Here is a 25989-nt window from a genome sequence, read left to right as displayed (position 1 = left end):
GAAATGCCATCTGGGTTGTTGTGTTTAGAGAAGCACCCAGAAAAATTATCTGTTATGAGGGTGTCAAATTTGACTTTTTTATGTTTACAGTGAATCCTAGGAACTTGAGAAGATTCTGAACAAACTCTAGATGCTGGAGTAAGACATCCTTGCTGTCTGCCTGAATAAGACAGTCATCCAGATAAGGGTAAATTAGAATTCCCTTGAGTCTGCAATAAGCTACTACTGGAGCCAGGCATTTGGTGAAGACCGTGGGCACAGTAGACAATCCAAAGGGCAGCGCAGAGAATTGATAGTGCCTCAATCCGGCCTTGAACCTGAGGTATTTTCTGCATTCCTGCCTGATGGGAATGTGTAAATATGCCTCCTTTAAATCCAAAGTTACCATCCATGCATTTCTGGTCAGCATTGGAAGTAGCTGCTGTACAGTAAGCATCTTCAATTTTCGTATCTCGAGAAAAGTGTTCAAGACTGACAGATCCAGAATGGGTCTCCATGAATTTTTCTTCCTGGGGACTAGAAAGAGCCTTGAGTAAAAACCTTGCCCCATCTCTGAAAGTGGAACTAGTTCTATGGCTTTCATAGCCAAGAGAGCTTCCACCTGGTTTAAGGCCTCTAACCATTGATGTTTTGGAAGATCTGGCCATCCGCTTGGTCTTGGTAGGGTATGAAAATGGAATTTGTAACCTCTTGAAACCACATCCAGAACCCACTTGTCTTGGGTTATATGAGTTCAATTTAGGTGAAAAAGAGAAAGTTTTCCTCCAAGAGGGGCTTCCAGGCAAGAAGTTCCTGCAGCCCAACAGAGGGAGTCATTGAGTCTGTTTTCTATGAGCTTGCGATCTGTCCTCTCCTCCCCTAGGGGTGGAAGCAGTCTACTGTCTTGGTCTATAAGAGGCTTGCGTTTGAGGCCTTCCTCGGGAGCGTCTGTATCTACCCCTCTGAGGCCTGTCTGAATTGGTAAAGGACCAATTTTTTGTAGGCCAATTCCTACTAAATCTGGGTGGCTGTACTTGTAAGAAATCTTTAACTGTTTGCATGGATTTTGCCTTGTCCTCCATCTTCTTTATCACCTCTTCAGCTTTAGATCCAAACAAAACATTATGCTGAACAGGAGCATCCAATAATTTAGCTTTTACTTGATCTGGCAAATTTTGTTCCTTTAACCATGCATGCCTTCTAATGACTGTGCCAGAGGCAGCAGCCCTACAAGAAGCCTCCAAGGCATCACATCCACAGTGTAAACCATGCTTCCCAACTTGTTCAGTGGCATGCATTAAGTCATGTAATTCCTTATCATCTGCACAGGCGGAAATGGAGGTTAGCTTTTGTTTTAAAACAGGCAGGAGAAATTGCTGGTATTTCAGCATATGAAACTGACAGTTAAAAGCCCAAATAGATAAAGTAGCAAAAGTGTACACTTTTTTGCCCCATCTTTCTAAAGATCTGGAATCCTTCTCAGTGGGAATGGGGTTTTTAGCAGAAGCGGCCTTAACCCCCTTAGGACCCTGAGAAATGGTTTCAGGGTCAGCAGTAGGATTCGTGTATAAAAACTGGTGGGAATCAGGAACCCTATAATATCTGTCTGGCTTAACAGGAGCTGGAGGAAAAGAGTCAGGAGTTAAGTTAGCTTCCGAAAAAGCATCATCCACAATAGCCAAAATAGGAGGAATAGCCAGGGGTCTATGTTGGGGAAGAAGAAGAAAATCCCTTAGTCTTTTCATAGATTCTGAGTACTCCTGTCCTTCCCAGTGAAAATGTTCCCTCATTTCATGCAAAGTTTCCCCAAAAGAGAAATCCTCAGGGGGAGAAGCTGAAGGAATGGATTCCTCAGCATCAGAATCCTCATAAGGAGGGAAAGAATATTCCTGGTCAGAAGAGGAAGAAACTGAAGAAACAGAAGCCTGATCAAAGGAGTCATAATACACTTCCTGCCTTGGCCTTTTATCTGGAGGGGATGTGAACCCCTAATCATAGTAAGCAAGTCCTCCGCCATCTTAAGTAACTGTTTCTGAGACTTGGGTGCCAGATCAGAAGAGGCCTGGGCTGCAGTCTTTGATTTGGAAGGAGTCTTTGCCTTTGTCTTTGGCTTTGCCTTTATTAGAAGTTGAGTAGGCCTGAAAACCCCTTCGGAAGCCGGTACCTGCACAGCGGCTCCGGACCCATCTGAAGGAGCATTGTCCGAAGGTCCTGCAACAGAAATATTCAAAGGCCTAGTTGGCTCCTCGTGGGAGTCCGTTTCGGCCATCGGTTCCGAAATGGCCGACAACAGGGGCTGCAAAAGCACCTCACTGACGACGACCGAACCTGAAGCTGGCTCTGCTTGTACAACATCGTCTGATTTGGACCTTGGAGGCCTGTCTTTATCCTTGCGTCGTTTGTGAACTCTGGTAGCCGGAACCGTATCCGACGACATTTTATAATTAAAACGCCTACCGAAGTAATGAAATGCAAAATCGTACCTTTGTTTAATCGTACGTTGATTGAATCTAGCAAAAAAACGACAACTAGCTACGTCGTAGTCAGGGCCTAAGGCCTAAGCAAGGAATACAGTAAGAATGAAAATCCTTATGAGGTATTTGCTTCCCACATGAAATACAATTATTAACTTTTTCTGACATCGGACTGGAGCAAGAAAAAAGTTTCCCCAACAGGGTACTTAGCTTTGAGTAGGAGAAGAAAGTCTTCGGACTGAAGTACATATATAAAAAATTGTCAGGAGTCAGCCAGCCGGCACTTGCGAACTGCTATCACCGTACGGCAAGAAAGACTGGAGAACATGGAGTCGGCTGTCAGCTTTGTACTCCTGGCGCTCTGACATCAAGGAGCATGGCTGAGCAGCCGACGCCGGACCCAGACTTTGGGATTCTGGCCGACCGAGGACTGCCTGCCGGCAGGGGAGAACCCTACAGTCATGACTGCAACAGTGAAACACGATGAACATCCTGGACTGCAACAGTGAATACACTCGAACATCTACATTTATGGTAGGTACACAACTGTACTATGTTCATCGTGTTTCACTATTGCAGTCATTACAATTGGGTTGAATCCCAAAGCTAAGGTTGGGAGGCTGGTGCTAAATAGGTTTAGGAGAGGCTATCAGGCCCTGCAGAGCTGCAATAGCAAAGCCTGCCCTGGATTTAGAGTAGAGAGGTAAGTGATAGTGCTTTGTAAAAGTATGCACTGAACTCCAAGTTGTAGCCTCTAAGATGTCTTTGGTTGGTACTCCTCTGAGGAAGGCTGCTGAAGTGGCTGCTGCTCTGGTTGAATGTGGCCTAATGCCCTTAGGCACTGATATTCCATGCTGTGAATAGCAGAAACGAATGCAGTGGCCTATCCAATTTGAAAAAGTCTGCTTTGAGATAGGCTTTCCTTATGATCCTGCAGCATATGCCACTAGAAGGTGTTAAGTCTTTCTGAAAGCTTTGGTTCTGTCCAAGTAGACGTGTAGCTGCCTGCGAATGTCCAAAGAATGCAGAATTAACTCACCCTTATTCTGTGGGTTTGGATAAAAGGTAGACAAATGAATTGTTTGTTTAAGGGTCACACTGGACACTACCTTAGGCATAAATGTAGGGTTTGTCTGCAGAGAAACCGTGTCAGGATGGAAAATGATAAAAGGTTCCACAGCCATGAGTGCCTGTAACTCTGAGACTCGTCTAGCATAGGTTACTGGTATGAGCAGAGCTGTTTTCCAGGATAAGAATTTTATATCAGCTGCAGAGGCTGGTTCAAATGGAGGCAGTGTGAGTTTTTCCAAGACACAGTTGAGGTCCCATGCAGGTATTGGTGCTCTCCTTGGAGGTCTTATGTTTTTGGCCCCTCTGTGGTACTGCCTTAGTAATGGATGAGAAAAAATAGGTGGTTCTGTATTGTAATGAGCTGAAATGGCAGAGGCATGAATTTTAATTGATTAAAAGGAAAGGCCTTTATCAAGCATCTCAGTTAAGTATTGCAAAATCTGAGGAATATTTTGAATAATCGTATCAAATCCTTTTGCCTGGTTCCAAGAACAGAATCTCTTCCATTTTTCTGCATAAGATTTTCTGGTGCTAGGCCTCCTGGCCTCCAAAATAACATCCATCACTGCTTTAGAGAGAGGTGTGCCTTGACTGGCTACATTATCCGCCATGCTGCCAGGTTTAAGATCCTGAGTTGGCTGTGCAGTATCTGACTGTCTTGTTGGGTCAATAAGTGAGGAATTTGAGGTAATGTCCAAGCTGGGCATTGAGACAAGCTCTTTAGGATTGGGGGCCAGTCTCGGGCAATCAGTATCATTTTTGGTTTCTCTTGTCTGACCTTAAGGAGTACCTTAGGGAGGAGAGGCAGAGGAGGAAAGGCATATACTGTTAGGTCTTTCCAGCTGAAAGATAGAACATCCACTTTCCAAGCTTGCTTGTGATAAGTCCTTGTGCAGAATCTCTGTAGTTGGTAGTTGTGAGGGGAGGCAAATAGGTCTATGTCCAGGCATCCACAGTTCCTTATCATGCTGGAGACTTGTGGATCCAATTTCCACTCGTGGGGATCCATTTCGTCTGCCAGAGTATTTGTCCTTCCTGGCAGGAATTGTGCTTGCAGATGTACTTGGTAAGTCAATGCTGTGTTCCACAAGTTCATGGCTAGCCTGCAGAGGGGGTAGGAATGTGTGCCTCCCTGCTTGTTTATGTACCACATGACTGTAGTATTGCCCGTCCTTATCAGTAGTTGTCCTGGATGAAGTAGATCCTTGAAGGCTGTCAGGGCATTCTGAACAGCTAGCATCTCTTTCTGATTGATATGTAGATGCATTTGACTTGTGGATCATGTGTCCTGAATACATCTTCCTGCCATATGGGCCCCCCAGGCATAATCTGATGCATCTGCTGTCAATGTCTGCCTGGCTGTGTGTAAGGTGAATGGCTGTCCCGTGTTGTGGTGACAGGCTTTTGCCCACCATCGAAACTCCTGTTGCAGGTAGGGAATGAGGGTAATTATTGTTTCCAGGCTGTGGCAATGTCGAGTCCAAACACTTTTTAGGTACCACTGAAGTTTCCTCATATGCAGTCTTGCATATGGAATTAGCAGAATGCAGGATACCATGAAGCCCAAAGCCTGCAGAATTTTTCTTGCAGATAACTGGGTCTTTGTTGCCAACATTTTGAAATAAGTAGTCAGTTGTCTGTGTTTGTCTGGCGTGAGATAAGCCATCTGGTCAGTTGTATTTAAGCTTGCACCCAGGGCGGCGCAGTGGTTAACGTTGTCACCTCACAGCAAGAGGTTCTCCGGTTCGATTCTCGGCTGGGGTGCCTTCTGTGTGGAGTTTGCAGGGTTGGGAGGGTGGCCTAATGGTTAAGGTGTTTGCCTTGCAAACACAAGGTGCAGGGTTTGAGTCTCACAAGGGACAATTGGCTAGGCTTAAAATGGCTCGCAAGGGCAGTTAGCTTAGTACTAACCTATGAACCTATGAACCTATGTTCTCCCTGTGTTCACGTGGGTTTCCTCCGGGTACTTCTGTTTCCTCCCACATTCCAAAGACATGCATCTGGAGCATTTCTCCCCGGGCCTCCGCTGAAAACAGGCTCTGTGGAACCTAGTCGGACTTTCCCGGTCAACAAATGATAAATAAAAAAAATAAAAATAAAATATTATCTCTTGAGAGGGTACGAGTTTTGATTTCTTTTCGTTTACTGTGTACCCTAGACCTGTTAGTAATCTTTTTAAAAATGCCAGATGCTGTAGTAGAATGTCCTTGTTCTCTGCTTGAATAAGGCAGTCGTCCAAGTAAGGATACATTTGTATTCCTCTTTGTCTGAAAAATGCAATCACTGGTGCCAGGCATTTTGTGAAGACCCTGGGCGCAGTAGATAAGCCAAAGGGCAGTGCAGAGAATTGGTAGTGCATTGAGCCAGCTATAAATCTGAGGTACCTTCTGCATGATTGTCTGATTGGGACATGCAGGTGTGCCTCTTTTAGGTCTAAAGTCACAAGCCAAGCCCTCTTGCCAAGCATGGGCAGAAGCTGCTGCAGAGTTAACATTTTGAATTTTGGAATATCCAGGAATGTGTTTAGGATAGGCAGGTCCAGTATTGGTCTCCAGGCTTTGTCCTTTCTGGGCTTTAGGATAGGCAGGTCCAGTATTGGTCTCCAGGCTTTGTCCTGGCACCAAGAATAGCCTTGAGTAGAATCCTAGTCCCTGCTCTTGCTGTGGTACTAGCTGAATGGCTCTTATGTCCATGAGGGATGAAACTTGTTTTTGTGCCTCTGCCCATTGATTGCGTGGCAGGTCTGGCATACTGTTTGGCCTTGGCAGGGTGTGAAAGTGGAACCTGTAGCCTTGTGATACGATATTTAAGACCCATTTGTCCTGGGTGCTCATGTGCCAATTTTGTGAAAAAAGTGCTAGTTTTCCCCCCAAAGGGGCTGCCAGAAGTTAAGTGCTTGGTGCTGGCAGAGGAAAGTCATTGAGACTGTTTCCTGTATGGCTTTGATTTTTCCTCTCCGCTTTTGGAGGTAGAAGCACCCCATTGTTTAGACCTGTATGAGCCTTGGGGCTGTGATCTGCCTCTGGGGCATCTGTATCTGCCTCTTTGGGACCTGTCTGACACTAGAAAGGACCAATTCTTTGTAGGCCAGTTCCTGCTAAATCTGGGAGGCTGTACCTGCAAGAAATCCTTGACTGTTTGCATAGATTTAGCGTTGTCCTCCATTTTCTTCAACACCTCTTCTGCTTTAACACCAAAGTATCATGCTGTAATGGGGCATCTAATAGTTTTGCTTTAACATGGTCAGGCAGATTCTGTTCTTTTAACCAAGCATGAACCTGTAACAGCGGCCCTGCAGGAGGCCTCCAGAGAGTCAAAACCACATTGCAAAGTATGCTTTCCCACTTGTTCAGCTGCATGCAATAAATCCTGTGTTTCTTTGTTTTCTGCAAATTCTGAATTTGTCAACATTTTCTGTTTAAGCAGTGACATAAGATATTGCTGATATTTAAGCATATGAAATTGGCAATTTAAAGCTCTTACAGCCAAGGTAGCAGAAGTATAAATCTTTTTCCCCCATCTGTCCAGGGCCCTAGAATCCCTATCAGAGGGGATAGGGTTTTTGCAGTGGAAGCCTTGACCCCTTTGGGACCCTGAGAGATAGTTTCTGGGTCAGCAGCAGGGTTTTTATAAAGAAATTAGTGTGAATCAGGAACCCTGTAGTATCTGTCTGGCTTAACAGGAGCTGGTGGTAAAGAGTCTGGAGATAGACCGGACTCTGAAAATACATCATCTACAATGTCTAAAACAGGTGGGATAGCAAGGGGCCTGTGCTGAGGTAATAAAAGGAAGTATCTGAGCCTTTTCTTGGATTCTGAGTAATCTTGGTTCTCCCAGTGGAAATGCTCCCTCATAGTATGCAGTGTCTCCCCAAAAGAATAATCCTCAGGAGGAGAGGCTGAAGGGATAAGATTCTTCAGCATCAGAATCCTCATAGGGAGGAAGAGAATATTCCTGTTCAGAAGAGGAATCAGAGGAAATGGAAACCTGATCTGAAGATTCATATTCTATCTCTTGCCTAAGCCTCTTATCAGGAGGGGGGATGGGAACCCCTGATCAAAGTAATTAGGTCTTCGGCCATTTTAAGCATCTGTTTTTTTTTTTTTTTTTTTACGCATGGTGGCCTGTCCAGGAGAATGCTGTACTTGTTTCTTTGTCTTTAGAGCCTCTTTAGTCTTTGCCTTTGAAGCTGAAGTAGGTTTCACATACAACTGTGTAGGCCTGAAAACACCCTCAGAAGGCGATGCCTGCTCAGCGGCTCTGGACCCATCCGAGGGAATAGTTTCCGAGTGTCCAATACCGTGAGTTTCCAGCAGCCTAGTCAGCTCCACGTGGGAGTCGGATGCGGCCTGTGGCTCTGAGGTAGCGGGCGTCAGGGGCTGTGAAAGCGCCTCACTGAGAAATGGCGAACCAGCGACAGGCCTAGCGGAAGCCTCGTCGGTTTTGGACCTCGGATGCCTGTCCTTTTCTTTTTCTTTGCGCTTTTTATAAACTCCGGTAGTCGGCTGTTCTGACAGCATTATATAATTGAATCTTCTGCCAAAGTAATGAAATGCAAAATCGTACCGACGCTTAATAGTGCGTTGGTTAAATCTAGCACAAAACCGACAACTAGCAATGTCGTGGTCAGGGCCTAGGCAAGGAATACAGTAAGAATGAAAATCCTTATGAGGTATTTGCTTCCCACAAGAAATACAATTATTAACTTTTTCTGACATCGGTCTGGAGCAAGAAAAAAGTTTCCCCAATGGGGTACTTAGCTTTAATGAAGACTTCGGATCTTAAATTCGAATCTGAAAATCTCAGGAGTCGGCCGACCGGCACTTGCGAACTACTTTTGCTTCGGGCACCGCGCAGCAAGAAAGACTGAAGAAAATGGCGTCGGCTGCATCTTTTATACCCCTGGCGCACTGACGTCAGGGAGGAGGCGACAGCAACTGACGCCGGACCTAGACTTTGGAATTCAGGCCAACTGCGGGTAGCCTGCCAGCAGGATAACCCAATTGCAATGACTGCAACAGTGAAACACGATGAACATCACCATATTTTAAAATATATGCACTGTTTCCCATTGTACAAGCGAAAGGTTGGCGTACCTGTTGCCACACCACGTCAACCTTTTGAATGTAAAAGTCATCCCCAAACATGAAAACATTATTACTCAAAATAATGTCTAGTAAACTACCAATCAAGTGTATCTTATCTCTTCGCATACCCTTAATATGTAGTAATTCACTAACATTATCAATTCCCCATTGGTTAGGAATAACAGTAAATAAAGACTCTATGTCTAAGGTGATGAAAAAAACGTTTGCATACTCCAGTTTCCATTTCTCTTGCAATAACTGCAAGAAAGTTTTAGTGTCTTTCAAGACTGTTCCACATTCTTCTAGAACGGGGTGCAAATTCTTTTCCACAAAAACTGACAGAGGTTCCGTTGACCAAACTCTGCTCGAGACTATCGGGCGTATTGGTGGAATATGGAGATCTTTATGAACCTTAGGCAAACCATATATTATGGGAACCACTGGGTGTTCAACTGTGAAATAATCAAACAGTGGTTCAGATATCATCTCAGTTATTAATAGATCAAAAACTAAAAATGACACTATCAGTAACAGCTTTAACTGTCAACGTTGATATACATTCATAAGTGCCTCTATCACTCAGTAGGTTCAGCATCTGTGTATTATAAAGTTGTTTATCTAAGATAACTATACCCCCACCCTTGTCTGCTGGTCTGATCTCGATATGGGATATCTCTCTAAGTTGTTGTAATGCATCATGCTCATCTTTCGAAATATTGTAATACTGCTTATTACCTACATTATCTGCTAAGGCATTTCTAATTTGTTTATCACATACATCAACAAACGCTTCCACAATGGTGTTACTGGGTGGCACATAAACACTGGGTTTTTTAAACATACATTGAGAGGAAGCCGCATCCTTAAACATCGTACGCAGTGTTAATGTTCTAGCAAACAGTCTCAGATCAGTCAGAACATCGGTAATATTAGCTTGTTTTGCTGGTACAAAACTCAGTCCTTTCTCTAACAGCAATTTCTGCGTTTCTGTCAATTCATATGTAGATATATTGAATATCAAACCTGCTTTTTCCTCTTGCCCCCTCTGTTCATATCCTCCACACACTGTGGTCTCCTTGTTTTCAAATTTCTTGTTCGACTCTTGGACCTTCCTCTGATGGGGAGTGGTTTGTGCAATAAAAAACGACTCATATTGGATGTCGTAGGTGTTATAGAAGCAATATTACTATTGATATGCTCTGGTCGTTGTTGCTTGAAATCCTTAGGTTTCACTATCAGTTCCTCATTTCTACGCTCTTCCGATTGTGAAACCACACATAAATCACTTGTGCCAACACCAGTACAATCATTCCCAGATACGGGTTCTGTTCAGCAGAATGCATTAAATCCTGTAAATCCTTATTTTCAGCACAGTCAGGAATCAACATTATTTTCTGTTTAAGCAATCCAATAATATGCTGCTGATACTTTAACATATGAAAGTGGCAGTTTAAGGCCCTAAGAATACTTTTTTCCAGGTATATAGGGCATTTAGAGACAACTACCTTTGGGAATGTTTGGGGTTATCAAAAAGCAGTACAGAATCATCAGACAACTTCTGTAAATTATACAGAAATGAGGTATACTAATTGGTTCGCTGACAGAGCAGCTGATGCATGGAATAGACTACAAAATTATATTAAAGAAAGCACTGGTTTAGATATTTTTAAGGACAACCTGGACACTATTATGGGAATAACTGTTTGGTATGTTAGCAGGCTAGAAGGGCATTATTCCATATGCCTGAAATATCTGCATGTATGTATGTAACTATGTGAAGTCAAACTCTGAAGCTATTAGAGCCTCACTGAGTGAAACCTACATATTATACCATGACCCCCCATTAATATTCCAAAATGTGCACGCTGATTGGCCAGCGTGCACGTTGTAAATCGACTTATACTAATGGAAAAAGGTCCGGTCGCCCGGACTTTTTCCATTAGTATAAGTCTCTTTTAAAACACTGTCTCGCTATGTTAAAAGAGTTTAACATAGCGACACAGGTTTAAAAAAAGCAACGGAGATCTCCGTTGCTTTTTTTAAAGCTGTCTCGCTATGTTAAACTCCTTTAACATAGCGACACAGTGTGTAAAAAGCAACGGAGATCTTGCTTTCTCCGTTGCTTTTTTTTAAACCTGTCTCGCTATGTTAAACCCATTTAACATAGCGAAACAGTAAAAAGCAACGGAGATCTTGCTTTCTCCATTGCTTTTGGCCACAGCTCTGATGTACTGCGTAGGCATGCGCAGTACATCAGAACTGCCGCGGATACCAGACAGCTGCGGAAGGGCAGCAAAGAGGCATTATACAATGCCATTATTTAAGAAAAGTAATTATTTCTTTTCTTAAATAATGTCATAGTATAATAGCAATAACCCACTTCTGGGTGTGGGTAATGCGGGATTTACCCACGGTTGTCTTTGTTTGGTCCCGAGGGTGAAGCCCTCGGGACCAAACCATGCCAACCGTGGGTAAATCCCGCATTACCCACACCCAGGCGTGGGTTATTGCTATAGTAAACAGCATGACAAAATTGATACACAAGCAAGGCATGTAAAGAAAGAACGGAAAGAATAAGTTGGCATATTTGATGGCAAACATTTCTGTAGACAACCTTTAACACTGAAAGAAACACTTATCAGGTGCGTAGATGATATTTTAAAACATCTGAAACAGTGCAAAAATATAAAGGAAAGTTTTTCTTTTCAGGTCTGAAATTACAAAGAAAAGCACATTATTGAAGCTATAATAAATATGCAGCACAAAACCAGAAATCACAATCACAACCTATCCTACAAAAACACCACAATAAGATTCAGAATATGAAATTTTTAGAGGTTACAACACCTTTAAAAAATATATCTGCACTACAGTTGTTTAAACCCACATTCTGAAAACCATTTATTTACTTACTGCATTTGTTAACCAGGAAAGTCTACTACGCCTAGGTGAGCCCATTTTCAGTGGAGGCCGGGAGAGAAAAGCTCCACAAATCATTCACTTATCAATCTTTCATGTCCATAAAGCACATATTGATTTCAAACTGTGCTGGTAGAGGAAGAAATACACTTTAACCCTGGGATTCAGAAAGGCTTATCACTAGAGAGAAGTCATTTTCTCACCTGTGGTAAGCTGTAGTGATTCTTAGACCACCCTACTGCTGAGGTTTCCCCACTAGTGGGAGTCTCTGCAAGGAGTAGAGTTACTAATGTGGCAATCTGGGGGAGCAGCTAATACTAATTAGTTATGTGCTCTACTGTTTGTGTATGTTTTTCTCTCTCTCTCTCGCTGGATAACAGCACAACGGGGGGTGAGGTTACATAAGATAATGAAAGTCTGGATGTTTGTGTATTGCAGTATGTTTTGTGTGCGTGCAGGGGGATGCCTTTGTCAACGTTATGCACAGGCAACCAGGGAAAACACTACTGTCATCAGGTATGACAGCACTAGTGTGATTAAGAGATATGTTAATCTGTCAATATTAAGGTCTTTCTTATTTCAGTCATAGCTGTTTCTGAATTGTACTTTCCCATTTTTTGTATAAACTGACCTACTTGTAGGTAGGCAATTTATGTGAGTGGTAAGGATCTTTCTGAATCATAAGGTAAGATTTTGGTAAAGAATAATAACCTTTTTGAGAAAGGAAGTTATTTGCTGATTCATAGTAACATCAACACTAAACAGACGAGTCCTGTTTCAGTAAACTTTAAGGATAACTGTTATTTATCTGAAATTCACCTTTTTTACTTCTTCTTCTTCCGGCTTTTTCACGGTTAGGGGTCGCGACAGCGGATCACCCGTCTGCTCATGATTGGCAGTAGAGTTTTTACAGTGAAGAGTTGCCAGCCCGGTACCCAACCTTCCACAGAAGGCATACACACACACGCAAAATGAAGTGGAAAATGCAGTACTGTTAACAAATGTTGATTAAGACATTTGTTCTAAAACAGACATGCTCATTTTAGTGCACTGTCAAATTTTACTTTCACTGACTTGCCCTTTTAATTCTGGGATATCTGTAGTTTACACAACCAATGACATGATAGATAAATGCTGAGAAAAAAGTGATTAATAACTGTGTTAACTGCTGAGTTGTGAGAAACTGAGAACTGACCTTGACAAAGAATTACAAGTTATGCCTCAATGGAAAGTTGAATAGTTTTACTACACCATTAAAGAGTGTTTCATACTGTATGGTAAATGTTGTTACAAGGTGGATGATGCGTTTATTTTGCTCAAAAACACTTTTTACAGGTGCTAGCACTCTAAACCCTTAAATGGCTTCATTTATGTAATGATGGATTACAACTGCCACGATGTAGAAGCAATAAAACATCTGATATGCTGTTGATCTGCAAAAATATTCATTTATAGTAGTTCACTGCCATACTGAAAAATGTATCCAACATTTTCTTGGCTTTATCAAAATAGATCTCTGGTGTGGCAGAAATACAAATAAATCTTATGGTAGGCAGATGTGCAGAGCAGATTCAATGGCAACATCTGCTCTGAATGATGCCAAAATCCAGCTAAATAACTGGTCACTAACTTTAGGGATACTCCCCAAGCAATAATCTGGATGGTATAGTTATCCCCAACTACATTACACATAATTAACTCTACAGAGTGTGAGGAAAGAATATACAGTTGTTGTTGTGTCTTTTGGCTTTTCCCGGTTAGGGGTCGCCACAGCGTAACTCCGGTCCACTAATGACTGGCAGTAGATTTTTACGCACCGGCTTGCCAGGCCTGACGCACAACCTTCAACGAAGGTACACCCATTCACGCATGTCTCCATACAAAAGACGCTTTAGCTGGGAATCGAACAGGACAACATCTTACTATGAGGTGACAACGCTACTGCAGCACCACAGTATTACAGTGTTTACTAGCTTGGTCATGTTGCTCAAATCACTGATAAGCAATTGAGAAGCGATCTTCTAATTCAAGTTTCTCTGGTGTGAAACTGGAGACTGTACATCAGGAAATTCATAAAGACCTTTCTGTCATGTCTTCTCTTAAGATTTTATACTAATATCTTGTAAAACTTCCATATGCTCAAAAACATGTTTGTAGTTGTGGTTGCATTTTCATCAACATCCTCCCAGAAAAAATACAATTTCTGTACATCTGTTACCTATGGACAGCCTTCCAACTGCAGCAGACAACTATGAAAACACTGCAACTTCTAAAAAGCAGGCAGCCATTTTGGATAGGGCCCAAAGTACACATAAACTAACTGTACCACTTCTGACTTGAAACTACCAATCTGATATAATGCACTTGTAGGTAGCACATAAGCAAGTCTAAAATTCTTTAAAAAATGCACATCTGATGCTACCTTCTAAGGGGATCACAAGACAGAAAAGTACCATGAAGATTAAAACGTACTTAATGCTCTAGAATGATCAGGATTTCGAATTCCTCTTGCTCGTAGCCTCTGTAGCAAAACAGCAGATGACAACTGCTTCACAAGATAGACTGCCAAAGCATAATTCTAAATTAAAATAAGACAAACAACTATTAGTCTTAGCATGGTTAACTTTAATTTAAGATGTTTAAAAACATACAGTTAACTGACACTATACATAAAGTCAAAACCCATGCAAAACAATCTGATCTACTGTTAACATCTTAAATCAGTAGTCTGAGCTACAGGAATAAATAATCTATATCCACTTGAGTCCAACATAGGCACATACCCCTAAAGTCACTTTCAATTTAGCATGATTCTGAGACAGAATGTTGTTCTCAGGGCCTTGACTTGCACACCTACTAGGGTTTCTAGGACAAAGAGCTCAGGAAAACAGTCTATGGCAGTATCGAAATAAACACACAAGAAAATTAGTTTAGTGGGGATACTTTGTTTCACAGGTTTTTAAATTTGTATTTTTATGATGTATGACTGCATTAATGCACATTGCTTTCACACACCTTCAAACACATGAATTCTACAATAACCACAAAAGAAAGGATACATATCCACTTTCTAGTAGCATATCTGTTGCACCTCAAAGAAAGTAAAGTTGTGTAAAATCTTACCATAACAGATGTCTTTCTCTTCAATGCTGTATTTCTTCACAGAAGGGATCTCTTGCCAAGGACAGCCCAACATCCAGCCAGTATACCTAATCTTTGGATTTTACAGGCAAAAGAAAGACATCTACTGTTATGGTAAGTTCACACAACTGTACTATGTCCTTCCATATCACTGTTGCAGTATTTTTCAATGAAGGGAGAGTACAAGAGTTAAGAAGACAACGACTGGGAGGAGGAAGGCAGAGAACAGCCTTCTACAAACCCATGCAGAATAGACCTGGCAAAACATGCCCTGGCAACAACACCCAATATATAGTAAAAGTATGGACAGAGGAGTAATTAGCAGCTTCAAGGATGGAACTGGCGTCCAAACCCTTGAAAAAGGCACCAGAAGAGGCAATCACCCTAGTAGAATGTGCCTCTGCAGAAAAAAGAGATTTTCCATGAACGGAATAACAAAAGGTAATGGTCTTAGAAATCCAGCAGGAGATGGTTTGCATGGAAACAGCTAAACCCAAAGTCATGGAATGAAAACAAACAAAAAGTTTCTCAGATTTTTGAATAAAAAAAGTTACGTTCTTACCATAATGTTCCATCTGAGTTGTTACTTCAGTCTTCAACCTGTGGGTCTCAGATCTGACATCAGATCTGACTCGGCCATATACTCCAGCCTTGGAGCCGAAAACTGAGCTCCTACTATCCTACCCATAACGTCCCACTCTCCCTCCACCCCTCAGATCGAGTTTGCTGCTGAAAAGAAAAAAACATTCCCTAAGCACAATCAAGCATCAGCCACATTATAAAGAAGAGTACATCAGGGGCTCGAGAAGTACAGAAAGTAGGAGAAACCTGTGTGTACCTCTGACAGCTCCTACCAGGACTTAAGGAAGGAGAAGGAGGGGAGAAAGGTTGAAGACAAATGAAGCAACAACTCAGATGGAACGTTATGGTAAGAACCACTTTTTTATCTGAAGTTGTTGTCTTCATTTGGTCTTCAACCTGTGGGACATAGTCCCCAGCTATATAACACCTGGGTTGCCCTCATGGAAGGATATTCTAGAGGACTGCAGAGCCACAAGAGGCCCTGCTCCTGGAACAGAAATCCAATTTGTAATGGGATATGAAGGTATGACAGAAAGACCAAGTAGCTGCCTAACTAATGTCATTGATTGGAACTCTGGACCAAAAAGCTGCAGAGGTGGAAACAGGCCTAGTGGAATGGGCCTTGACTTGTGTTGGTACAGGAATTCCTTTATTTGAATATGCCAGTGCAATACACTTTGAAATCCAATTAGTTAAAGTCACTTTAGTGACTGGTCTTCTTAATCTAGAGTTAGCACAGGAGACAAAAAGTTGGTCTGACTTTCTGATGGTTTTTGAGTGATACAAGTAAAAGCACAGCTGTCTGTGTACATCGAGTAGATGACGCCTGTACTCTCCCTTGTTTTGTAAATTTGGGGCAAAAAAATGGGAGATTAATAACTTGGTTAATGTTAGCCTCTGAAGCAACCTTGGGCATAAAGGAAGGATTAGTGTGAAGAGTCACTCTGTTCTTGTGGAAGATAAGATAAGGAGGTTTAATGGGCAAGGCTTGTACTTCAAAAACCCTCTTAGCAGAGGTGATAGCCACTAAGAAGGTAGTCTTCCAAGACAAAAATTGTAAATCAACTGTGGCAGCTGGTTCAAAGGGGGCAGAAACTAGGGCTTGTAACACTAAAGTGAGGTCCCAAGGAGGTGTAGGATTCACTGATCAGAGGCCGAAGTAGAGAAGTGCCCCATAAAAATGCCTTACATATTTTTGTAGATGCTAAAGATGCAGAATCATCACCAATATAGAAATCTGAGATGGCTGCTAGCAGTACCTTGACTGTACAAAAGCTAGCTCCATTGTTAAAAATATGAGCTAAGAAATCCAGAATAACAGGAATAGGAGCCATGAATGGATCTAAGTGGTGCTGCTACGCCCAGATAGAAAATCTCTTCCATTTGCTACAGTAAATTTTCCTGGTAGAGGCCTTATGAGCTGAAATCAAAATCTTCTAAACAGGAGAGGATAGCCTGAGAGTTCTAGCCATCAAAGAAAATGGAGCAACCAAGCGGTTAGCTTCAGGCTGAGTACATCTGGATGTGGCTAGCCCGAAGGATTGGACAGAAGATCCAGAATGGGATGAAGAGTCCAAGTAAGACAGAAAAGATGAGACCACAGGAAGGGGGAACCAAACTTGTAGAGGCCTGAAAAGGACAATGAGGATGACTTTGCACTTCAACCTCTGAACTTTCTGGAGGAATCTGGGTATTAAGGGAAGAGGAGGGTAGGCATAAAGTAGACCAGGGGGCCAAGCATGGATCAGAGCGTCTCAGGGGGGAATCGGGTAAAGTACTCGCTGCACTTGGTGTTGGAAGGAGAGGTGAAGAGATCGCAGCAAGGTTGACCCCATTTCTGAAAGATCATGTTTGCCACTGATGAACTGAGAGACCACTTATGAGACATCAGAATGGTTCTGCTGAGCTTGTCCGCCAGAACAGTAACAAGGACAGTATGCTATGTTGAAAGCTGCCATTAAACGGCAAATGTGGACATTGGCTTACAATGCTGTATCTACTGTTCTGTAGTTGTTTTAGTTCTTATGTGAACTTAGTTTCTGTTAACATTCTGCTCACTAACTATTGTATATTGTATGTGAACGTAGTATATGTTAACATTCTGCTTTAAAGCTGTTTTATTTATTAGGAGAATGTAGTTTCTGTCAACATTCTGCTCTGTAGCCGTTGTATTTCTCATGAGAAAGTAGTTCCTGTTACCATTCTGCTGCTTAGGGCTCTGAACCTGTAACGGCTCACTGTTTAAATACTTTGTGTACTGCACCACCTACATCAGATAATTTCTAACCTATTTTTCTGCTAGCTATCTTACTAAACTGTCTCGGTTCTTTACTTTCTGAAAGTACTGATTCTTTCCTTTCCACTCCCCTGACAACGCTGCATATAGCAGATGTTGTCGTTCAATTTGGGTCGTTTCATTGACTCTGCATACCACATTGTTAGCTGTGTACATACTTCTTTTCTGAACTTTCTGATACCTCCTCTCCCCCTTAGAACTCAGCTTACTCTGTCCATAGGTAACTGATGATTATATAGTAGTCTATTAGTGTATCCTGTGTCCTTCTGTATGCTGTCCTAGTATTCTAATAATATAACTCTATTTCTCTTCTGTTTGTATTCCAGCCTGCCTAGCCCCTTTTACTTCGGGTGCTTTCCCCCAACATCGTGGAAACCACCTTCCAATACACCATCCCTTAAGAGGAATTGCCTGGGCGGACGCTATTACAGCAAAGTTGTTCCTACCTATAGCTGAAATTATTTTCAACATTTAGGTGACTTTACATGTTGTTTTTGAAGCATAATTATTTTATTAGCATTTATTGTTGATAGAAATGTAATGCGGCGTGCACACCAGCCGGCTACTACTGTTGTATTTTTTATTTAAACCGCCATTCCCAGCCCTCACACAGCTGTATTGCGTGGAAAATGTCATTAGGTGGCAGTATAAGCCCTTACTAGCTTACCAATTTCAGGTCTTTTGCCGAACTGTTCTACAGCTCTGCGTTGCTATCCTACTACTTACTTCCCTAATGAATGGTTATTTCTCAAGTGGCTGCTACCCTTACAGTGCTCTTCTCTCCATGAGCTCTAGTTCTAAGGTACACTGGAACTCACACTTACCTGTACTTCCCAGTTGCTCTGAGATAGCATAAGCAATTGTGTTACTGACTGTTTTTGGTAGCTCCTCCTCATTTCCCTTTCTTGGGTCTACCCGCTCCATTCGCCCTGCGGGCTCACTCCGCTCCCCTACCCTACCCCAAAATCTCACCCACCCCCAGTGCACCTGACCTTATACCTCCAAAGCCACACCCCAACCCTTACATCAAATCAATCTCTACTGCTCACTAACTAACTACTCCAACATTATATAACTAGCTATCACTCTTTAAAGTGCTAATACACCAGGTAGGAATTCTCACCTTCCCTCACTGTACCTATCCTTATCACCCCCACTTCCTTCCTCCTCTTCTAATTCCTATATTAGACTCCTTACAATGACCATAGTACAAATGTCTAACCACAGGATACTACTACTTTGTCACACTATCCTACCTTTTCTATTTGAATCCTATGTCTTAACCACCTATGAGCATCTCTCCTTCACTGACTTTCACCATGCCCTTCAGCAAACTCTATCTGCAACTCATGCAGTCACCCACAACCACTTACATATCACATCTACATCCACCTGTCTACTTCCTAAGTACCACAGACTAGCCCACATCACTTTTCTTCCATCCAGGAAATCTCTAAACTTTAACTCTACTATCCCAAAGTTCACACATAAACTTCAACTGCACCCTGTATTAGATGGTGACATCCATCCCAACTCTGGCCCAAACAACAATGATACCTCTGACCCTCACAGTCCATCTCCCTCTACCTTTCACATCCCAGCTAGACCATCTAACTCTCTCTATACAACTCATCTCAATATTCGTAGCATAAACAATAAAGTAGCCCAACTCCATGCTCTGTTAGATGCATATTCCTTCAACATCCTACGTCTCACAGAGACTTGGCTAAAACCTTCAACTCAGGACAATGAAATCACCCCACCTGGATAAAATATACTTAGAACTGACCGCAAATCTAAAAAAGGTGGTGGAGTAGCAATATTATATAAATCATGGCTACAAGTTACCTCATTTGATACACAATTACCCAATGACAGTAACGCTGAAATCCTTATTGCCAAACTGCAAATCAATGCCTGTAAAGCCATTTATATAATATGCTCCTATCTCCCTCCTGGAAATAATATTACTACCCTTAAAAATATCCTTAGCTGGCATTCCACTAACTTATCACAGGAATTCTTAGTACTAGGCGACTTTAACATTGACTGGACTACCTGCAGTTCACCTAAACCTACTACCCATATTAACCTATATGGTTTCTCCCAAACTATTACCTCCCCAACCAGAACACATAAACCTAACCACAAAGAAAGCACCTTAGACTGGATCCTTGATAACAGTCATCCCAATACATATAAAACAGGTACCATACCTGAGGATATCAGTGACCACTCACTGACCTACATAATTAGACAAAGGACCAACCCAACCTTATATAGAACTACTCGGACCAAAAGAAATTTTAATCCAGATAGCTTCCAAACTGAACTTAGAGCTTGTGACTGGTCTCCCCTAAAATACCTCCAACTTGAGGATGCAGTGTTATACTTTAACACCAAATTCTTACAAATCCTGGACTACCATGCCCCTACTCGTTCTATCAAAAATAGGACAAAAACTGCCCCATGGCTTACTAAAGACACAAGGCAAAAAATCAGACTAAGAAATAAAATATGAGCCAAATGGAGAACTACCGGAAACCCAACAGACTATCATAACTTTAAACAGATTAGAAATGCTATCAAGAAATCTATACTCCTTAACAAGATAAATGTTTACCTTCATCTCCAACATAAACATCAGTACAAATCCCTAAAGTTTTTGTCAGGTATTAATAAACTCATACAACCAGGCCACTCCAAAACACCTACCCATCAGGTACCTCCCACAATAATCCTAAGCATATTGCAGACACCTTTAATACCTTCTTTACCTCACTACCCCCCCCGTTAATACTAGCCTGCCTCCCACTACAACTACCTCTCTGCCCTCATTTCATCTACAGCCAGTTCCTACTTCTCTTATTTGCTGTCTCCTTGAAAAACTTAAACCATGTAGCCCCTCTGCTGATCTGCTACCTGCTGAATATCTACAAATTGCAGCAAAGTAATTGCATATCCCATCTCCATTCTAATAAATAGAACAATTACTGAAGGCAACATCCCATCAGTCTGGAAAATCTCCCATATCATCCCTCTTCACAAGGGCAGTAACTCTACTGAACTTTTTAACTATCGCCCAATAGCCTTACTCTCTCCACTAGCAAAAATCATGGACAAATGCATCCACCATCAACTATTAGACCACCTACTCCAGAATAACATACTAGCAAACTGTCAGCATGGTTTTAGGCCATTCCATAGCACCACCATTGCCCTCTTATCCTTTTTCAGACTGTATCAACAAAAATCGCAATAACAACACTCTATCTTCTGCACTCTTTATTGACCTCTCAAAAGCCTTCAATATGGTAAATACACCAGCTACTTCTGAACATACTTACGTCCCTCTCACTTGATACTCAAGCACTAAAATGGTTCAACTCCTACTTAGAAAACAGGAATCAAGCAGTACTTTGGGAGAATAACCTAACCATCCTTCTTCCTGTTACCGTGGGCGTCCCTCAAGGCTCCATCTTGGGCCCTCTCCTATTTTCACTTTTTATCAATGATCTAAACATAAATACTCCTCAAGCCACCTGCATACAATATACAGATGACTCAACATTAATATTCTCTGCTTCATCTATATCTGAACTGCAATCCCTCACCCAAGGAACACTTAACATAGTAGAGAATTGGTTCCTCCAACGCTGCTGCCTCCTAAATCCCCCAAAAAACAAAGTATTGCTTTTTACTCCTACACAAAAGTCCTCCCCATTACACCTCACAGTAACACCTAATAATTGTACTCTCATATCCCCCGACCCAATCACCAAGCTCTTAGGTGTAACTATAGACCACAACCTCACCTTTGATACCCATATCAATACTACAATAAAGTCAATGAACAGAAAACTAGGCTCCCTCTATAGGCTAAAACAGTTTCTTACTCCAATAGCTAGAACTACTATTTCCCATACCCATCTTATCTCTACCCTCCTCTATGCCTCTCCCATCTATACCAATCTATCTAAAAATAACCTCAATAAGCTTAATACCTCCTACAATAACATTGACAGATTTGCCTCTGGATCCCCATTTAGAACCCACCATTGTCATAATCTCAAACAGCTGGGATGGCTGGAACTACCTAATCAGCTTCCCTTTCACCAACTTATTACTGCCCATAAGACCCTTTATCATCCTAGCAATACTCCTATACTAACTACTCTCATCAACCCCTACAAAAATCTTACAATCCTACGCTCATGAAGTAAACTTCTAGTATCCACACTGAAATCCAATAATAGGGCTGGGGACTCCCTGTTCTCCAACACTGTAGGGAAAACCGGGAACCTGCTCCCTAGTGAACTAACCTCCCTCTCATTTACACCACTTTTCAAAAATCAACTTAAAACATACCTCAAGACTCGCTGGCTTTGCCCATGCACCAACCCACACTAACAAGCTGATGCCTGCCACTCTCACCTTCATTGATCTCAGTACTGCTGCACTACCAGTATCTTTCATTAACCTTATGGAATATGAGGAGTTAGCTAACTAAGTCTGTATTTACTTAGTCTTTTCTTTATAACCATTTCAGAGTATTAACCTGGTCTCTTAGCTTTCAACAGTGGGAATGTGTCTTCAGCATCTGTATTACTTAATCCTGCTCTTAATTACACTACCAGCAAATTGTGACTTAATCTGCTAACTCATTACTCTATATACATGCTCCCAGCAAATATATATTATCTTTCCTTCTTTTTATTTGATGATAACTACCTGATCTCTAAGTCTATGTTTTTAATTCTTTCTAATTTTAAAAGGGTCCTCTACAAATTGTTTATACTTGTGTTCTAGTATTACAAATACATTGTTTCTTATGTTATGTTTATGTTTATTATCATCTATGTTGGAGCTTTTCTCCCCGGGCCTCCATTCAAAATAGACATATATCCATTTGGGCTGGCCTGGTCAACAAATGTAAAATAAAAAATAAATAAATAAATGTTTGACTTTCCTGGAATGTGCATTGCCACTAGAAAGTGGTTGGAAGAGCTTGCCCATTCCCACAATCTCATGGCTTCTTGACATATGGGATAAGAATTGATTCCTCTGCTTGTTGAGGTACCAGACAAGCGACATATTTGTCTGTCTGGATGGCAATTGTCCCAGTGGGAAGAGAGGCATGAACAGCTTGCAACGCTAAAAGGACTGCTCTCATCTCCAGAACATTTACATGCAAGTTGGTCTCCAGTGAGGACCAAGTGCCTTGGACTGTCTGACCTAGACAATGCCCCTCCACCCAAACTGGGAGGCATATGTGGTCACCATGCCCTTGGGAGGAGGGGGAACGAACGGTCGTCCTACATAAAGATCCTGAGATCTGAGCCACCATATGAGGGACTCCTTGCAGACTCGAGATAGTCTTATGGGGCAGTCCATGGGCAGTTCAAGAAAAGACCATTGCAACACTGGGGTCCACTGAAGTACCCTCATGTGAAGGCGAGCCATTAGCAGAAGCGTTATAGTAGCTGCCATTGATCCCAATGCTCTGAGAATGAGAAAAGCAGGGGGAGAATGGCTGGAAAGGATCTGAATTACATGTAGCTGAACCTGTCTGGGGGAAGGAAGGCCATACATTGTGCTGTGTCTAGCTGGGCTCCTATGAAGCTGATGACCTGGACCAGCTCCATTTTGGACTTTGAAAGACTGATAGTTATGCCCAAGGTCAAGACTAGATGAAGGAAAAAACTCACTGGCCTGAAGATGTCGATGCTTGGTGGGAGCAGTGAGGAGCCAATCATCCACTTAAGGAGACACGTGGAATCCGAGCAGTCTCAGGTGAGCTGCAACTACTGCCATCACTTTGGTAAACACCCAGGGGGTAGTGATTAGTCCATAGGGGAGTACCCTGAACTGGAAGTGATTGGCTCCCAGCTGGAAGCAGAGGAACCTTCTGGAGCTTCTGTCCCTCTTGATGTGGTAATACACATCCTGAAGGTCTACTGAGCACATCCACTCGCCCTTTTACAAAAAGGGCAGAATAGACTGTATTCTGACTATTCGGAATATTGTTTCGGCAACAGACCTGTTTAGGGAAGTGAGATCCAGAACTGGTCTGAAGTCCCCTGTCTTTTTTGGCACCAAAAAGAATCCTGAATAGATGTCTGATCCAAACTGATCTTGGGGGACGGCTTGGATGACTCTCTCTGCCAGCAGCTTTGCAATTTCCAGGGCTGCCGCCTCCATTTGACTGGGTGGCACATCAGGGAGGTTTTGTCTTGGAGTTGGGAATTTCAAGAATGGAATGGTGTAACCTCTGGATATTATTTGTAACACCCAATGATCGGCAGTGATGGCTTCCCAGGCTGTTGGGTATAAGAAAAGACGTCCCCCAACCGCCTCAAGAGTAGAGCAGTCAGGCAATCCTTCAGGATCGCTGAAAGGGCCTGTCAGAGAATGTATCTCTAGACCTCTGATTTCTCGGAAACCCCCCCCACCTGCGATGGGGCCAGCGCCTGCCACTGGAATTGTTTCCTCCTCTGCCTCTGGAGGAAAATTCTCCCTGCGAGTCCTGGAAAACACTTTGAGACTTTTGAAACCATAGCTTCTTACCACCACACTGATTCCTGGAGTAGGATCGTTGTGGGGTAGAAAAGCATATTCCGATAGCAGACAAGGTCTTTCCATCTTTCTCGCTCTGGGAGAGAGTATCTCTAACTGTAGGAACAAAAAGAGATGATCCATCAAAAGATGCGTTGATGAAGGATGCCTTGAAGGGTTCTGAAAACTCACATAGCCGCATCCAGGCATAACGCCTAATGGCGATGCCCAAACCAGCTGCCCTTGAGGTGCCTTCTGCACCATGCGAAAGTAGCCTCATGGACACGCTGGAGATAGAATGGAGGATGGCCATTCTGGAGGTGAAGATCTTCTTGTCCTCTTCAGACATGGAACCTGGAGCAGAAAAAGAGAATTCCTTAAAGAGGTTACTCTGAAGTCTGATCACATGTGCCAGATAATTCAGCACGCACAGAGAAAAAGTCACTAAAGAGTAGACTCGCTTAATGAATCTGTCCATTGCCCTTGACTCATGAGGATGGACCGAAGAGCTCTCCTGGCCAGCTCTTTCTTTGTGGCTGCTGCAACCACCATTGCAACAACCGGGACATCCTTAGTCTAGTGGACCCTGTCCGGGGAAGCGCTAAGTACCTTATCAGGGTGCTTAGGAATGGGCAAGCCCTGCAGAATATCAAGTCAATCAGTGGGTCTGCGGGGGGGGGGGATCCAGAATGGAGATGGGTCTGTTCCAAACACTTCCAGGAACACAGACTCATCAGACTGTGGTTTATGGGTAGACCACTCACCTTTTTGTCAAAGAATTTCCATGATGTCTCGAAAAGAGACATCCTCAGGTGGGGATCTAGGGCCCCTTCCCCTTAATCCAAGTCCATGTCTTCTGTCAGGGATTCTGGTGGGGAATCCAAATGCCTCCTTTTGAACGTGTACTTCCGGTGCACCTCCCCAGGGGGGTGCTCAGAGGAGGTGTCTGAAGAGTTGGGGTGCTCCTGATGAGAAGCTACCTGCAAACTTCTTGAAACAGGCTGCCCCGAAAAAGACAGGTGAGAGATAACTCAGAAGGAAGGGGGATCAGATCTGAGCAAGGGAGAATCGAGGCTCTTGTAAGAGAATCCTTTCCTCTACTTCGAAGGCTAATCGGAGGGCAACTCTGTCGGGGCCGAAGACACCAACGTTGAACCCTGACGAATCCCTGCCACTCTCGGTGCTGAAGGTGGAGTTGAAGCCGAACTGTCAAGAGCTGAGGCTCCAAGGGGGAGGGACAGCTCCGAAGCCTGGCAGCTGAAGCCAAACCCTCAGACCAGACACCAAAGCTATGGTTCCAAGAGACTGTAGGGCCTGACAAAACAGGGGCCAAACTACTCATGGTGACGGTTGGCAAAGTACAAGTATCTAGCGGTGCTGATGTCTCGAAACTCGGGATCTTCGGACCCGAGGGCTCCAAAACCAAAGTTGAATCGGAGAAGAAGAAATAGGAATAAAGATATGTTGTGCGCTCATGGCTGCAGACGGAGATGGAACTGGCAAAATTCCTAACTGAATCTGTGCCCTCAGAAATTTCATCAGCATGTCTACTTCAAATTCTGAGAGGCTCCGAGAGGACGTGGCAGAGGAAGCTGTCAACCTTGGCCTGGAGTGGTGCCTGGGTGACGCCAATACAGGAGACTTTGGGAGAGGGCCCATTGGCTCTGGTGAAAAACCTGGAGATTGGAGCCGAGTGGGGATGAAGCAAAAGTAGTCCGGCAAATTTTGCCAGGTGGTTCTCCCACATGAACTGATGCTCTATTAGGAGACCGCTTCCTGGACTTGTCCTTGTCTTTGGGTTTGTCAAGACCCTTGTCACTGGCTTTTTTGAAGGAGTTTGAGCCCCTGACACTGTTGCAGAAGAAAAAGAAGCTGAGGCAGAAAG

General features: G+C 42.9%; 1 protein-coding gene across 2 annotated transcripts in view; it reads right to left on the bottom strand.

Annotated features, from left to right (window-relative positions):
• PIAS1 (protein inhibitor of activated STAT 1) overlaps nucleotides 1–25989 on the bottom strand; it is a 1566363-nt gene that overhangs the window by 674395 nt on the left and 865979 nt on the right. For both annotated transcript variants that reach the window (XM_044077888.1, XM_044077889.1), the window contains exon 7: nucleotides 14003–14108. In XM_044077888.1, the coding sequence (XP_043933823.1) occupies nucleotides 14003–14108 (106 nt within the window). The remainder of the gene's footprint in view (nucleotides 1–14002; nucleotides 14109–25989) is intronic.

The sequence above is a fragment of the Protopterus annectens genome, chromosome 7.part0 (genome assembly GCF_019279795.1).
Source record: "Protopterus annectens isolate FY-2018-M chromosome 7.part0, PAN1.0, whole genome shotgun sequence".
NCBI classification, from domain to species: Eukaryota; Metazoa; Chordata; order Ceratodontiformes; family Protopteridae; genus Protopterus; species Protopterus annectens.
This window is presented reverse-complemented; position numbering and strand designations above follow the sequence as displayed.